At 42.5% G+C, this 14,986-nt stretch overlaps 1 protein-coding gene across 1 annotated transcript; it reads left to right on the forward strand.

Annotated features, from left to right (window-relative positions):
• The first annotated feature begins 2,868 nt into the window (after window positions 1-2,868).
• On the forward strand, window positions 2,869-11,047 carry LOC101165458 (inhibin subunit beta B). Its single transcript, XM_020707922.3, has 2 exons — window positions 2,869-3,709; window positions 6,468-11,047. Exons 1-2 carry the CDS (start codon window positions 3,328-3,330, stop codon window positions 7,244-7,246), a joined length of 1,161 nt encoding a protein of 386 aa, XP_020563581.1. The 5' UTR covers window positions 2,869-3,327; the 3' UTR covers window positions 7,247-11,047.
• Window positions 11,048-14,986: the final 3,939 nt, after the last annotated feature.

Consider the following 14,986-nt stretch of genomic DNA (forward strand, 5'->3'; position numbering starts at 1 on the left):
TTCCGTTTTATACAAAACTGTATTCTGTTAACTATACATAAACAGTACAGTAAACATTGTCAATGGTTCAACATTGATGGTAATGTTGATCAATTTCTATGTTTCTGACAGACCTTTCCTTAATTTCTCCCTCTTCGCAAAAGGTTTGGACCAGGGGTCACCAACCCTGTGCCCGCGGGCGCCAGTGCACCCCTTGTGGCGCCCGCAGGGAATGCACCCAAAAAAAATATATTTTTTTTTTTTATTGAAGCAAATATTCAACAAACAACCACGGCATGTCTGTCAATGACAACAATATCAATTCTGAGATAAAGGTAGACAAAGAAAACCATTAATGTGAGGATTAATATTCCTGTCTGTTTTTATTTACATTTATGTTTAAAAAGTTAAAATAAAGTTAAAGTTTTAAAGGTTTAAAAGTTTATTTTTAGTGTGTTCAATAAATATTTATCTTGTCCGGCTGCAACCTAAAGTCTGTTTTGAAATTAGGCTCCCTCTGCAACTGAGTTTGACACCCCCCCCCCCCCCCCGTAATACGAGTCTAGAAAATTCATGCATGTTTTTGTGTGTAAAATGAGCAAATAAAAATAGGGCACACAAAAGGAAGTCCTCAAATTGTGTTGTTTTTTTTTGGGGGGGGGGGGGGGCTAGGAGGTTTTTAGTGGCGCCCTTCATACCACTTGGTGCCCATGAAATAGCCCTCGGTCTCAAAAAGGTTGGTGAACCCTGGTTTGGACACCCTGTGTGAAGTAACCCTTGTGCTATCCTGGGCACTTTAACATTGGGAGTTGGGTCATCTAGACCCACTAGACAGTGCTCTGAACCTTTTTTCTTCAATGATTTGTGATCTTCACTGGTGTCCATGGATTACATGAAATATTTCCACCTTTATCCACCTTTGTCATGGTAGGGAGAACATGTCAATGTAAGGGTGGGGTCATCTAAGATAGCACAAGGGACAAACAGTAGAAAGCTCAGTTTACCAGCTTCTTGAGGCGCTCACTGATGCATGTTGTAGTTTGCGTGTTTGGATCAAAGATGGCGCCATTTCCCCACTTTTCACCCTGATGTCAGGATCCGGAGCCGCTGGAGTGTTTAGGAGTTCACTTCCTCAACTTTTAACCTTGCATCTTAAATCTCTGAGCCAAAGAGTTTGCCATCATGAGGATTCAGACGCCTTGTGTTGTTGGAGGAGTGTGCCGGCGGTGGAGGTGGCGGGGGGTCTGGACTCCTCAGTCAAAGCAGTCAGCAAGGGTCAGAGGTCGACGCAGCTCTCGTGCCGTGATGGCCGGATTTGGTTTTGCAGTTTTTACTAACAAATGTCTGGAACGTCAAGCAGTGTCACTCGACCTCAGCGGGTCGGATCGTGTTGCATGAAAAAACGCACCGGGACATTTGAATATGGAGATCGTCCGGCCTGAGAGCTCCAGATTCAGGGCCTTTGTCGCTTTGTCATGTTTTAGTTTCAATCAAACTCTGACATGGGGAAACAGCGGGAAGTTACATCCTTTTCCAACAGACAGGGGAACTTTGAAGGACGCATATTAAAATCAAAAGAATGAATATTGCAATTGGTGCCAAACTGTAGCTGGAATAGGGTTGACGCAGAAGCTTCATGACTGAGTTTCCGGGAACTTTACTCCACAGTTTGGAAAATATTACAAAGCCAATTCCCCTTTCTAATATTTGGGAAAAGCTTTTTTTTTTTTTTTTTTATCTTATTTGTCCGTTTTGTAAATAAAAGCCACACAGCCACCTCTCATGCCCCAGTGATCAGACACTGCACCTTAATTTCTCCGCTTTTTAACTTTTGGATTTTCAAACTAAATCCTTATTGTTTGTTTGTGTCATTTTATTAAAGACAAGTGTTTCTAAACTGGAAAATGTAGTAATAACTAGACCAAAACTTTTTTTACAGTTCAAGTTGCTTTTTAGTTTTTGCATAAATGAAAAAATGCATAACCAATGTATATTTTGCACTGTAAAGCTAAATGTGATTTGCCTCCTCAAGAAAATTGAAATCTGAAAGTATTAAGGTTCAAATCTGAAAAGCTTCTCTTTCTTTTTTTTTTAAAAATAACCTCAATGTCAGCCAGTCTCATTAAATCTGGAGGCTGAGTGTAGTAACCTTGTCAGAGATAAATCAAATTTCTTTGTTACTATTCTTTCCCCCCAAATATAGTAAATTCACAAACAAAATAAATGTTCCAAGAGCAGAAGGATTTTAACAGTTGCTACTCTGCACAGTTTTGTCATTTTCACAATGCAGAATTTGGATTTCATTTGTCCCATAGCAGACATCAGCATCAGCAGGAGTTTTGTGCTAGAAAGTTGAACTTAAAATATGTGTTAACAAATAAAGATTTTTTTCCACTGATTATTAAAAATGAACAACTCCCAAAGGATATTGACGTCTGCAATTTAACTGCCATTTGAGGGCGCGTTGGTAATGCCAAACTCTGGCCTTACGGAAAGGTTCAAATCCCAGCTGGGACCTTTCTGTGTGGAGTTCTCCTTGAGCGTGTGCGGATATCCCCCACTCCGGCTACCTCCCACAGTCCAAAAACATGCTTCATAGGACCTGTTTAGGGTGTATCCTGCTTTTGCCCAACAGTAGCTGGATAGGCTCCAGCAACTCCGTGACCCTGACAAGGATTCTGCAGGTTCTGAGGATATTTCAGAGCTTCTCACACAGACATTGTACACCACTGTTTTCCTGGCAGTTGATCATGCGCGCCGGTGTTTGTTGTGTGACGGGGGTGTGGCTCCACGCACACGCTCAGGCTGACAGCGAAGGGGTTCCTCAGGGAGAGCTGCTTTGCCCCGCCCACAGTGTAAAGTATAAAACTTTTGGGTGCGCAACGCCTCGAGTCTTACAAAACGCCAGGATGGAGACGCTCCTGCGCGCGCTTTCTGGCACAGCTCCCTCTTCTCCTCCTTCTCTTCATCAGACCGGGATTTCCCACCCGGGACGCTCAGGCTTGTAGAGACAGAGAGAGAAAAAAAACACAAGTGAGGAAGAGGATGGTGCCTGTGCACACAGGATGCTGTTGCGGAATTTGGATCTGGTTCTGTGGAATAATATGTTGACAGATCCGGACGACTGATGGTTTTGCTGAGGATGAGCATCCACATAACGATGTAATTTCCCAGTTTTCTGCGCGCACAGATCTTTGAGTGAAGCTGCATCCGAGTGCGTGAGAGCCGAGCGGCGCGCGCTCCGCATGGAGACGGCGCGGCTCTGAAGGATCCCTTTTTTCTGTCTGTTAATGACTTTGACTCTGGGAGCAGAAAGAAAACCTGCCTCCACTCTTTCTCACACAGAAAATGAGTAGCTGTCCCCTCCGGCTGGCTCTCCTTGTGGCTTGCGTCCTCTATATTCGCTGCACCACTGCGCCCGGCACCGAGGCTCCCCGGGGCGCGTGTGCGTCCTGCGCCGCCGCTCGGTCCGAGGACGCCGAGTCGGGGCGCGTGGACGGGGACTTATTAGAAGCGGTGAAGAGACACATTCTGACCCGACTGCAGCTGCGGGAAAGACCAAACATCACGCACCCTGTGCCTAAAGCCGCCATGGTGACTGCGCTGCGGAAGCTCCATGCGGGGAAGCTACGCGAGGACGGCAGGGTGGAGATCCCGGACCTGGATGGGCATCCGATGAGCAACGAGGTTCTGGAGGAGAGCTCAGAGATCATCAGCTTTGCGGAGAAAGGTGCGTCATGGAGACATTTAAATTGTCCCTTTTACGTTTTTTTTATTTTAAACTCACGCGTCAGGTTCGCGCTGCAACAGAGACAAAGGAGATTAGAAAAGCTGTTGAGAGAAAACGCTTTAGATTGATCCTTCATGATAAGGCTTCCTGACAGCCGGCGCACTGCAGGCAGCAATGCAATAGACTGGACACTTGTTGTTCTGGGCACATATCGTATAAAGTAATATTAAATCTGAAGTTGACGCGCGCAGTCGTGCGCTCAAGCAAAACAAACTACAGCCGAATCTGTGCGTTATTTGGTATTTGGGCCCCTACTGCTGGGTCCTTTTCTCATTTTTTGTTGATATTTTAAAGCATTAAAAACAAAGATTCAGTTTAATCTGAAACAAAGTCAGGAAGTTTCTTCTGGATGCCAAACGGAGAGCTTAGGAGTTGGAGCGGCTCTCCGCGTCCCAGCACAGAGACGCACCTCACCCGGCCCGGAGAGGCTGAGGAGGCAGGAGGTGGTCAGTGATGTCTGCTTGTTCCCACGTGTGGGGTGTGAGCGCGCGTGATTTTTATTTTTTTGGTTGGAGTGTTTTTGCACTATTGCGCGCGTCTGTTTCAGAGCTTGGAGCGTTTTCTTTGGGTTGCGCAGCCTGAATGCTGAATGCAGATTGACGGGATGCTTTTGCCTTTGTGGCCTTAAAAAAAGAATCATGTTCGTGCACAAAAGGCAGGAAAGAATCAGTCAAACATTAGCGCCCAACATTAGGAACCAAAAGCTGATAAATCTGGACGCGTTCTTCTCCAAAATCAGCATTTTGTCAAATCGAATTTTTCTCAGGATAAAAACGTTGAACTTTTGCAGAAGTTTTCCTCTTGGCTCAAACTCTACCATTTTTTTTCCACGCATGAAATTTCTCTGAGATGTGTTTGAAAAGGAACTGTTCACATGTAAAATGTAAGCAATAAAAATACCTTAAGGCTCTGTCTGTGGATGTTCGCAACTCAACCCAAAGCTCTTGTTTTCTTTAATGTCAACATTTTCCAGAAAACAACTTTAGATTCGGCTCATTGTCTTCACTCTGATGGAGCTGCCAGGCTCAGCTTCTGCTAAGTTCTGGCCTTGGAAAAAGGGATGCCAGATTGATTGCTGTTTTAGTCTAGTTTTGGCACATTGAGCCTCGGATGGGCCGCCTTGGGGTCGTGTGAGGTGAGCCGAATAAGGATCATGTGCAACTTTTGGTTGGGACTGGAACTGATTTATTTCAAGCAATCAGAATGAAAAATACTAAAGAAGGCAACAAAAGCAATCTATACCTATACATAGATGTATCAAACTTTAGATGAATAATCATGAATTCATTGGAAAAATAAAATAGAGGATGCTTAAACATCCAAATACATGTGTTAATGATATCACTAATCAATAAATTGACACATTTGTAAATATAAATTCAATATTTGACACTTTGTATCGATTAAATGTTAAGTCTGTCAAAAGGCGTTGCTTGAAAAGCAGTTTTTGACCCTTCATCATATAAGGTTCATAAAAAATTGGAATCATCTTACAAGCACAAATTTCAAACTAATAAAGTATTTACCTTGATTTATTTTCCATCAACATCCAAAAAGACTCAGTGTTGATGCAGAATTCATGAGAAAAAAACAGAATCATTTTGAGGATGTGAAGAGGAAGGGAGCAGCTCTCTTGTCCAGGATGAGATTTAAAGCGAGCAGCATGCGTGTTCAGAGATCAGACTAAAGCGTCCCTTGTTGTAAAGCTTTTGAGAATCTGTTGTATTTTGAAATTTGCAAGACATTTCTGCACATTGGAGCCTGAACCTGCTCCAATGTTCCTCCCCTCCACAACCATAGGAAGGTTGATGCAGACTCAGAAACCTTCTCACCTTTGAATGACGAGCCATGAAATTCCATAAATCCTCCATTGTCCATATTTTGCCATGATCACGGGCCCTTACATGAGTTCTGAAAGTTCCAACATCTGATCTTCTTCATCTGACAACTTGTCGGCGACTTCCTGCGTGTCGTCTTTGCCTTTAAGTCCTGAACATTAGAAACGCAGAAATACATCAATGAAGCAGAATTACGTTTATGTTCTCGCAGAGAGAGAGAGAGTGGATTTAGAGCTGCAGGGGGGAGTGTTAAAGGGGTACACAATCTCTGGAGGGTCTGGAAGAAGGGAAGGATTCAAAATGTCCTGGTGTTTCTTCCACAAGCCCAATAGGTGATGTTTCTTGAAGCAATGATTTCACACTCTAAAAACTTCATGGTTAAAAAAAACAACCCGATTTAGCTAAACTCCTAGGTTAAAAACTTTTTGGTGGGTTTTAACTCTGGAAAAAAAAGGATAAAGTTGATTAAAATGAAACCCTGCGATAGACTGGCGACCTGTCCAGGGTGCCCCCTCCCTGGATAGGCTCCGGCAGCCCCGTGACCCCGAAAGGGAATAAACAGAAGAAGATGAATGAATGAATGAAACCAAATCTAATCTAACTCCCCAAAATTGGTATTACTCCAAAACGTTACCAAAAAATAAATCCCAACACGAATAATCCAAAAATTGGGTTGAAGAAACAACCCAAGTATTTTAAGATTTCGTGTTTAGGTACGATTTTCGACTCAATCCGCTATCATTTCCACATGTTTGGGTTAATTTCATGGGGTCTTAGGTCTTCTCCTCCTTGTAGCAGACATGATACACCAGCTCTACTGTCTGATGTTGTTGTTGAGGTGTTTGTCTTGTCCTTCTCAGATGACCTGGTCACATCTAAGTCCAGCCTGTTCTTCCTGATCTCCAGCGAGGGAAACCAGAACCTCCGGGTGATCCAAGCCACCCTGTGGCTCTACTTTAAGCTGCTGCCTTCTCCGACAGAGGAGCGCGGCAAGCGGAAGGTGACGACGAAAGTCTACTACCAGGAGCCCGGCCTCGGCAGCAAGTGGAACCTGGTGGAGAAGCGGGTGGAGCTGAGGCGCAGCGGCTGGCACACCTTCACCCTGACGGAGGCCGTCCGGCTGGTGTTTGAGAAAGGCGGTGACAGGCGTCAAAACCTGGACGTGCGCTGCGACGGCTGCGAGGCCGAGGGCGTCGTGCCCGTCTTGCTCAATCTGAATGACGACTCGCACCGACCTTTCCTGGTAGTGCGGGCGAGGCAAGCAGACGCAAAGCACCGCATTCGGAAGCGGGGGCTGGAGTGCGACGGCAGCAGTGACCTGTGCTGCCGCCAGCAGTTCTACATAGACTTCCGGCTAATCGGCTGGAATGACTGGATCATCGCGCCGTCGGGATACTTTGGGAACTACTGTGAGGGGGACTGCCCCCCCTACATGGCGGGGGTCCCCGGATCGGCCTCTTCCTTTCACACGGCCGTGGTGAACCAGTACCGCATGCGGGGCAAGAGCCCCGTCTCCATGAACTCCTGCTGCATCCCCACCAAGCTCAGCACCATGTCCATGCTCTACTTCGATGACGAGTACAACATCGTGAAGCGGGACGTTCCCAACATGATTGTGGACGAATGCGGTTGTGCGTGAGGGCCCAGTTGAACTGAGAACTCCACACAATATTCCAGCAACTAATGCATATAGAATATTTATGGACAATGAAGAAAACGTGCACACACCCACTTCCACAAGTATCTACACATCCCCATGTATGCCTGCACAGAAACTTGTACATATATTTATGTTTGTTGACTTTTTTGGTCATATCCAACATAACCTCGGCCGTATCCGTTCAGCCCCCTTCTCTTCTTCATCGCTTTGAAAACAATCAGCTTCTCATTAGATATCTCCAAGATGGTGAGGAAGACTTTGGTCCAGCCTTTGCTGAGCTGCATAATCAGATAAAATGCTGCTGCTGTCGGCTGAGTTGTTCAGTAAATTTAAAGCTACATTCACACCGCCCCCGGCAATGCGCGTTCAAGTGGCTGCTTCCAATGGACAGTCTATGTAAACACCCGTTTTGGGCTTCCACGTTCAAAACGCTACGCAAGTTTCTACAACCGTTTTCGGGCTATATGCACAAAACATGCATCCATTGTGTTGAAAGTTAAACCAGTTAAGATTTCAGTCAGGCACTCTGATTTGGTAGTGACGTGTGGATGGCGTTCCTTTTAATTCACGGAAGTACCAAACATTGGAAAATTGATGATGAGGGACAGATTAATAATTGTGGTTTGTGTTTGGCTGGAATTCTATGACACTGAGTCTTTCATCTATCAGAATAGAGAAAAAGCCTGGAGCAAGATTCAGGAGATTTTCATCACTTTGACATTTGGCACACAGTCTATACCAATATGTACTAGAATCAGGCAGCAATCTTGAACAAGCGTCACGTGAACGTAGCTTTAGGCGGAAAGACCAGATCGTCTCTTCATGAGGTGAAGGGGGGCCTTACCCAACAAATCAGCTGTGAGCAGCAACTATGAAGCCTCCTTTAATTAACAAACAGCACTTCAGGCCTGCAGTCACAATCGTTTTTACCGTTCCGGCAACAAAACAGAGCTTTTTCTTTCAATAGAAGGCAAAAGATGGAGATGTCATTCCTGAAGTCTGAGAGAAAAACCATGTCTGGTATTAAATTTAGTTTAGAGATACAGCAGCAACACAAACTCCGATATATGAACTGTTACTATTATCATTAGTAATATCTTTTACATATTGTATGTTATTAGATTTGCATTAAACAAGCATTTCTAATTGCGAAAGGAAAGTGAAACAAGAAACACCTTAAAACCATTGTTCTCGTTGATTAAATCAAACGTTTTTCAATCAAATTCCTACATTTTTGTCAAATCAACAAACCACAGAACATCAGGAACAACATCTCCCTTCTCTGCCTGCCTTTTGGAATCAAAAATGTCTGGTTGACGAAGGTCCTTAACTCTTGTTTCATTCAGTGAAAGCGAGGCATTGCCATATCGGTGAAGCTTTGCACTCCCGGACGCACACTTTGAAAGCACTTGCAGATTGAAAATGCCTTTAAGAAGCCCTCGGCGATGCGTCATTAGAGTCTCTCTAAAGTAAATGAATGCCGCACGAGCTATGCAATGTATAGTCTATACCCACAAATCCGACAACTAAAGCCCTTACTGGACAAACTATCAGTAATACTTGAAATGTGAGAGTGGCAGGCTGAGACGGGCGGGGTTTCAGGAGGGAGGAGCAATCATGAGACTTTTAAAAAATACGTCGTCCAGAACTTACTGTATGGAAGCTTTTCAGTCCAAAATTGGAGGTTGGAGGAGCAGTGATGAACTCAAAACTAGAAAACAGCATCATCTTTAGGTTTCTATGATTACAAAACTGTTTTTACATGAAAAGAAAACATGTTTCAGGGACAAAATAAACAGATAATGTTAGTTTGGAAATATAATTTAATGACAATCAGTAAGGTATTTTTTAATTACATTACAATTATGAATTATTGACTGAAATGTTTAAAATGACTGTTTCTAGATGCTAAAAGCACAACAGATCATAATAAGTGTTTACATTTTTTTGGGTATCTATGGCACATGGTGAGAAAAAATAAATATTTTTTTGTGGTTAAAAACGTATTTTACTGAAAGTAAAAAACTAAAAACTCAACACAACCAGTCAACTGGACAGCTGAGTTGGTTTATAAGCTTAACACTGAAGTTTGACCACCTGAAAGCACTAAGTGCTGCAGGTCACTGAAAGATCAACAGATGCCACTTTATCTGGATTATTTTAGGTTTTGTGTTCTTCTAAAGGCACTTGCTGGATGTTACAAATGATGATAAGCTTCCTAAACCTATTTGTGCACATGTTAACAAAAAAGTAAACTTAAAAAACACTGAAGTTATCAGGGCTCAAAGCCAAAAGGAGCTTCATCTGACATCTAAAGTTCACCACATAGGAAAGAAAATGATTTCATGGACAAATAATATTTATTTTTAAGATGTATTTATTTTTCAATATCTAGAAAAACATAATTAAAATTGAGCCTTCACAAAAACTTTACTTCACAGGCAGTACTAACAATGCCCACCTGTGTATGGGTGCTTTTGACAGAAATTTGGAGACAGTAAACCTTTGTTGCTGTCACGACACAGATTTTATTGCAAAGATTTGTCTTTATTTCTTTCCAGTTTTTAAAAGTTGCGACCTAAGTTTCAGGATCTGGTGATTTGAAATCAAATTTGCCACATTTTGTTAAAGTGATCAAGTCCTCAAGTACATCTCTGCGGTACTCCATAACAGATTTTATTACAAAGATTTGTCTCTATACCTTTGAAGTTTTCAAAAGTTGTGACCTAACTGTGTTAATTTGAAATAAAATCTGGAAAATTTTGTAAAAGTTATCAAGCCCTAAAATATATCCCTGATGGACTCCATATCAAATTGTGTTTCTAATTTTGGACTCTGTCACCTTTGAATTTTACTTTCCTGATTTGTTTGGACAAATGGAGGTGTCTTTAGTTGGTAAATGTAATTTGAGACATTTGAAATTGGAGATTTTGTAAGGATACTAGCCGCCAACAAGTCTCACAGAGATGACCAAACCTGTTTTCATTGTCAGACATGACGTGCAAGTGTATGTGCAAAGAACACTGAAAACACTCACTAAGAGTCACTGAATGACCTGTTGTGCTTTTCGACGATACAAACATCATAAAAGTTTATCTCACAAAATAAAATGGGATGCTGGTATGTAGAGAGGCAACCGGCGGCAAATCGCATTACAAACCCTGATTTCAGACGAGTGCGCCCAAACCAACATACGTTTACAGGCCTGTTATTTTGCACGTCTGTGGCGTTTATTCACAAATACCTGAGCCCCACATCCTGCTTATTATCTCCTCCTGTCCGACGCCCGCCCTCCCCCTCCCTTGCCTGCTGCTGGGATCTCTTATTCTTCAAAGGTTGTTAGAGTATTTGCACTGAGGAGTTGCGTGACTCGAGTCAGAAAAAGGAAATAAATAGAACTGCCATTGAAAGAAAAGAAGCTATTTTTGTAGAACCTGAGCTCTGTTCTGATGAACCGCATTGTGGAACCAAAGAGGCCGCCATGTTTTCTTCGTGTTGTGACTTTGTGACAGATAAAGAGGCCTAATCACTGTATCAGGGTATGATATCAGTCAATATTCAGCTCAAGCTCTTTTCTATTTTGTACCAAGACATGGAAAATATCATATTTTTTCATCAAAGTACTTAAATATTCCTAGTTTTCTTTTCTTGTTTCATTAGCTCTTGAATCATTTAGAAAGAAGCACATGCCATCCTTGTACAGACCATGTAACATATAAATATGCTTTTGAAATATTTCAGTCTTTGTAATTGTTGAAAATTAAATTTCTTATTACCAGTCGTATGGGTGTGTTGTGTTGTGTTAGTAAGATGCTCCATAATGACTCAACGTCAAGGTTGTTCTCATAAGTGCAGATGATAATGGGTTGGTCTTTTCTTCCAGTTCTAAACTGGATGTGAAAAGTTATATTGTTATGGTCCGTCTTCAGATTAAAACAGTTTTTCAACAATGGAAGTTTTTGTATTTTCAACTTTCATTGTAAAGAAATTGACATTTTTAAACATATTAGTCAGCCACAAATTGTGCAAGTTCTGCCACTTAAAAAGGTCTGTAATTTTCATCATAGGTAAACCTCAACTATGAGAGACAAATGAGAAAAAGAAAAAAAATCCAGAAAATCGCATTGTCTGGTTTTTAAAGAATTTATTTGTAAAGCATGGTAGAAAATAAAAATTTCGTCCCCTACAAACAAGCAAGATTTCTGGCTCTTACAGACCTGTAACTTCTTCTGTAAGAGGATCCTCTGTCCTCCACTTGTTACCTGTATTAATGGCTTCTGTTTGAACTCATTATCTATATAAAATACACCTGTCCACATCCTCAAACCGTCACACTTCAAAGTCCACTATGGGAAAACCAAAGAGCTGTCTAAGGACACCAGAAACCAAATTGTTGACCTGCACCAGGCTGGGAAGACTGATTCTGCAATAGTGAAGAGCTTGGTGTGAAGAAATCAACTGTGGGAGCAATTATTAGGAAATGGAAGACATACAAGACCACTGACCATCTCCCTCCATCTGGAACGCTCCGCAAGATCTCACCCCGTAAGGGTCAAAATGAACAGTGAGCAAAACTCCCAGAACCACACAGAGGGACCTAATGAATGACCTGCAGAGAGCTGGGACCAAAGTAACAAAGGCTACCATCAGTAACACACTATGCAGCCGGGGACTCAAATCCTGCTGTGCTAGACGTGTCCCCCTGCTAAAGCCAGTACATCTGCAGGCCCTTCCAAAGTTTGCTAGAGAGCATTTGGATGATCCAGAAGAGGATTTGGAGAATGTCCCATGGTCAGATGAATCCAAAATAGAACTTTTTGTAAGAACTCTACTCTGGATGAGGAAGAATGCTGAGTTGCATCCAAAGAACACCATACCTACTGTAAAGCATGGGGGTGGAAACATCATGCTTTGGGGCTGTTTTTCAGCAAAGGGACAAGGACGACTGATCTGTGTAAAGGAAAGAATGAATGGGGCCATCTATTGTCAGATTATGAGAGAAAAACTCCTTCCATTAGCGAGGGCTTTGAAGATGAAACATGGCTGGGTCTTTCAACTTGACAACCATCCAAAACACAGTGCCCGGGTAATGAAGGAGTGGCTTTGTAAGAAGCATTTCAAGGTCCTGGAGTGGCCTAGCCAGTCTCCAGATCTTAATCCCATAGAAAATCTTTGGATGTAGTTAAAAATCTATGTTGCCCAGCGACAGCCCCAAAACACCACTGCTCTAGAGGAGATCTGCATGGAGGAATGGACCGAAATTCCAGCAGCAGTTTGTGAAAACCTTGTAAAGACTTACAGAAAAGGCTTGACTGCTGTCATTTCCAACAAAAGATAATATACCAAAGTATTGAGTTGAACTTTTGTTGTTGACCAAATACTTATTTTCCACCATAATTTACAAATAAATACTTTACAAATCAGAAAATTTGATTTTCTTGATTTTTGTCTCATTTTGTCTCTCATGGTTGGGGTTTAACAATAATTAAAATTACAGGCCTCTCTCATCTTTTTAAGTGGGAGAACGTTTTTGCCCCACTGTGTATGGAAGATTTCCTCCATGTTTGTGGAGGAAATCCAGATTGATGTATGCGTTAAGTGTGCATACATCAATGAAATGATCTGGCTCAAAGTTGTGATGGGATTTAAAAAAGTATTAGTATTAGGTTACATCTAGGGTGGTCTGCTTGTGAAAAGTGCTACCATAACTGGAACTCCTTGGCACAGTCTGATGTTCCACGTGAGAAGAACACTCATTCATTGTTAAGTGTCCTCTCAGTGGCTCAAAGGAACTAAAAAAAACTGCACCTGAGCAGATTCTGCATGTCGAGTGTTTCATCTTCCAGCTTTTGATTGGAAGGGGGTTTTGTCTGCACGCTCTGAGATGAAGAAGAAAGATCTGAACCACTCGGGGGTACACAACATGCCACGCTGACATGCATCACTATCTCTGAGTGGGCCTGAAAATAATCCCGTGAGTGTCGGCTGAAAGCAGAAGAAACGTTTTCGTCGAGTGCTGAGAGACGACCCGCCTCGGAGTGAAAACAGCCTCTTAATCTGACAGGTGATGAGCCAAAGAGGCAGCACTGACGGTGCCGTCGCTCAGGAATGAGACAGACGTGGATGGAAACAGAAACGGAGAGGACGAGAAAAGCATGAATGTCGGTTATTCTGCAGACTAAATTAAAGGAGCATGAAGGCAGGACCACATTTTCCCCCCAGTAAAAAGGTAATTTAATTTACACCTCTTGTTTTGTTGCATCAAGCACAGGCTGTCCTGAATCTGGGCAAGGCACAATGAAAATTCAGGACTAGAAAGGAACCCTGGAGAGTAATGTGCTGCCAAGTGTCAGAAAGTTTAGTCTCAGTTGCAGTTTGTGGGTTTTCCAACAGGATTATGATCCAAACGACATAGCTGAAACACCCAAGAATGGCTAATAGCATACAATTGGGCTTTTCGTAAGTGGCCTTCTATGAGCCTTTGATCCAAATCCCGTAGAAAATCTGTGGGAGAAGCTCAAACATGCCAAAGGTTTATTTCAAACGTTGGAGAACCAAAGCAGTTTGCTCTTGAGGCATGGGTCAGTTACAAAATTGTTTAATTATAGAGCAGCAAACAATTAGAGTGACATAACTTTTTTTCTACATCTGGTATTTCTGTCTAACAAGAATTGAAAAGTATAGTCAGACTTTCGTTAGTTGATGGAAAATGATTTTTGTTTTTTAACGACCATTGTTTGTGTTTCTTTAATAAAACAGCAATTGACTAGATTTTAAATGATCTGTTTAATGTAACTTTTATTTTATTAACCCTCTAACATGAGAGCTTTAGCTTTAGAGTTGAAATTCCTTAAATTGCTGTAACTCTTTAACTCAGGGGTCGGGAACCTATGGCTCGCGAGCCATATATGGCTCTTTTGATGGTCACATGTGGCTCGCAGACAAATCTTTAATTATACTTCTTTTTTCATTAGACCAGTCCTTCTCGGGTGCGATGCGATGCCAGAGGCGCGCAGTAGTAGCGGTGCTTGGAGAGAAAACTATCAGTTTACTATTATCTATTATTTCACAGAGTTTGTACCAACTGGAAACCGCGCAGATGCGGGGATGGGATGTGTGAGGAAGAAAGCAGAGAGTGGGGTGGGGGGGTTGTGGGCACGGCCAGCAGGTGAATCGCGCAGGGATTGTAAAAACGTAAAACCCGCTGCCCGTCACTCACTGCAGCGTGTGAGTGTGTGTTTGGCTCCACGTCTGTCTCACATCTACAGAACATTCAGACCTACGATCACGTTTAAAGTCTCAACGCCTGCATGAAGCAGAAACTCACCACGTATCAACCAACCAGACTACACCATCATCAAAACCACCACGAGAAATATTTATCAGCAACAGCATAACAATGTTATTAAATAGAATCCACATGTTTATTGTCATTTAAAAACGTTGAAATTTCATCAAATGCCCACATTTATTTGTATAATTAGTTTTAAACATATTGTCGCGGACAGAGTTTAACTGGGTGGCTGTTGGGCCGCGTTATAAATTCTGGAGTTCACTAAACGCATCAAGCAGAGATCTGATTGGCTCTCAGTTCTGTCACTCAGCCTGTTGTTCGGTAGTTTGGACCAATGGGGTTCAGCTATGGGCCAAATAAGGGAAATGGGAGGGCTGGAGCGGGAGCAGGGGAATATAAAGTTGGGAGAAGCGCTTTTATCTCGC

The sequence above is a fragment of the Oryzias latipes genome, chromosome 2, assembly GCF_053564925.1.
Source record: "Oryzias latipes strain Hd-rR chromosome 2, Olatipes_Hd-rR_3.1".
Taxonomy (NCBI): domain Eukaryota; kingdom Metazoa; phylum Chordata; class Actinopteri; order Beloniformes; family Adrianichthyidae; genus Oryzias; species Oryzias latipes.

Bases quoted from the DNA above. Each gene is read 5' to 3' on its own strand.
- LOC101165458 (XM_020707922.3), top strand. From the start codon at position 3,328: ATGAGTAGCTGTCCCCTCCGGCTGGCTCTCCTTGTGGCTTGCGTCCTC. The intron at 3,710-6,467 runs GTGCGTCATGGA...TGTCCTTCTCAG, and splicing joins CATCAGCTTTGCGGAGAAAG to ATGACCTGGTCACATCTAAG.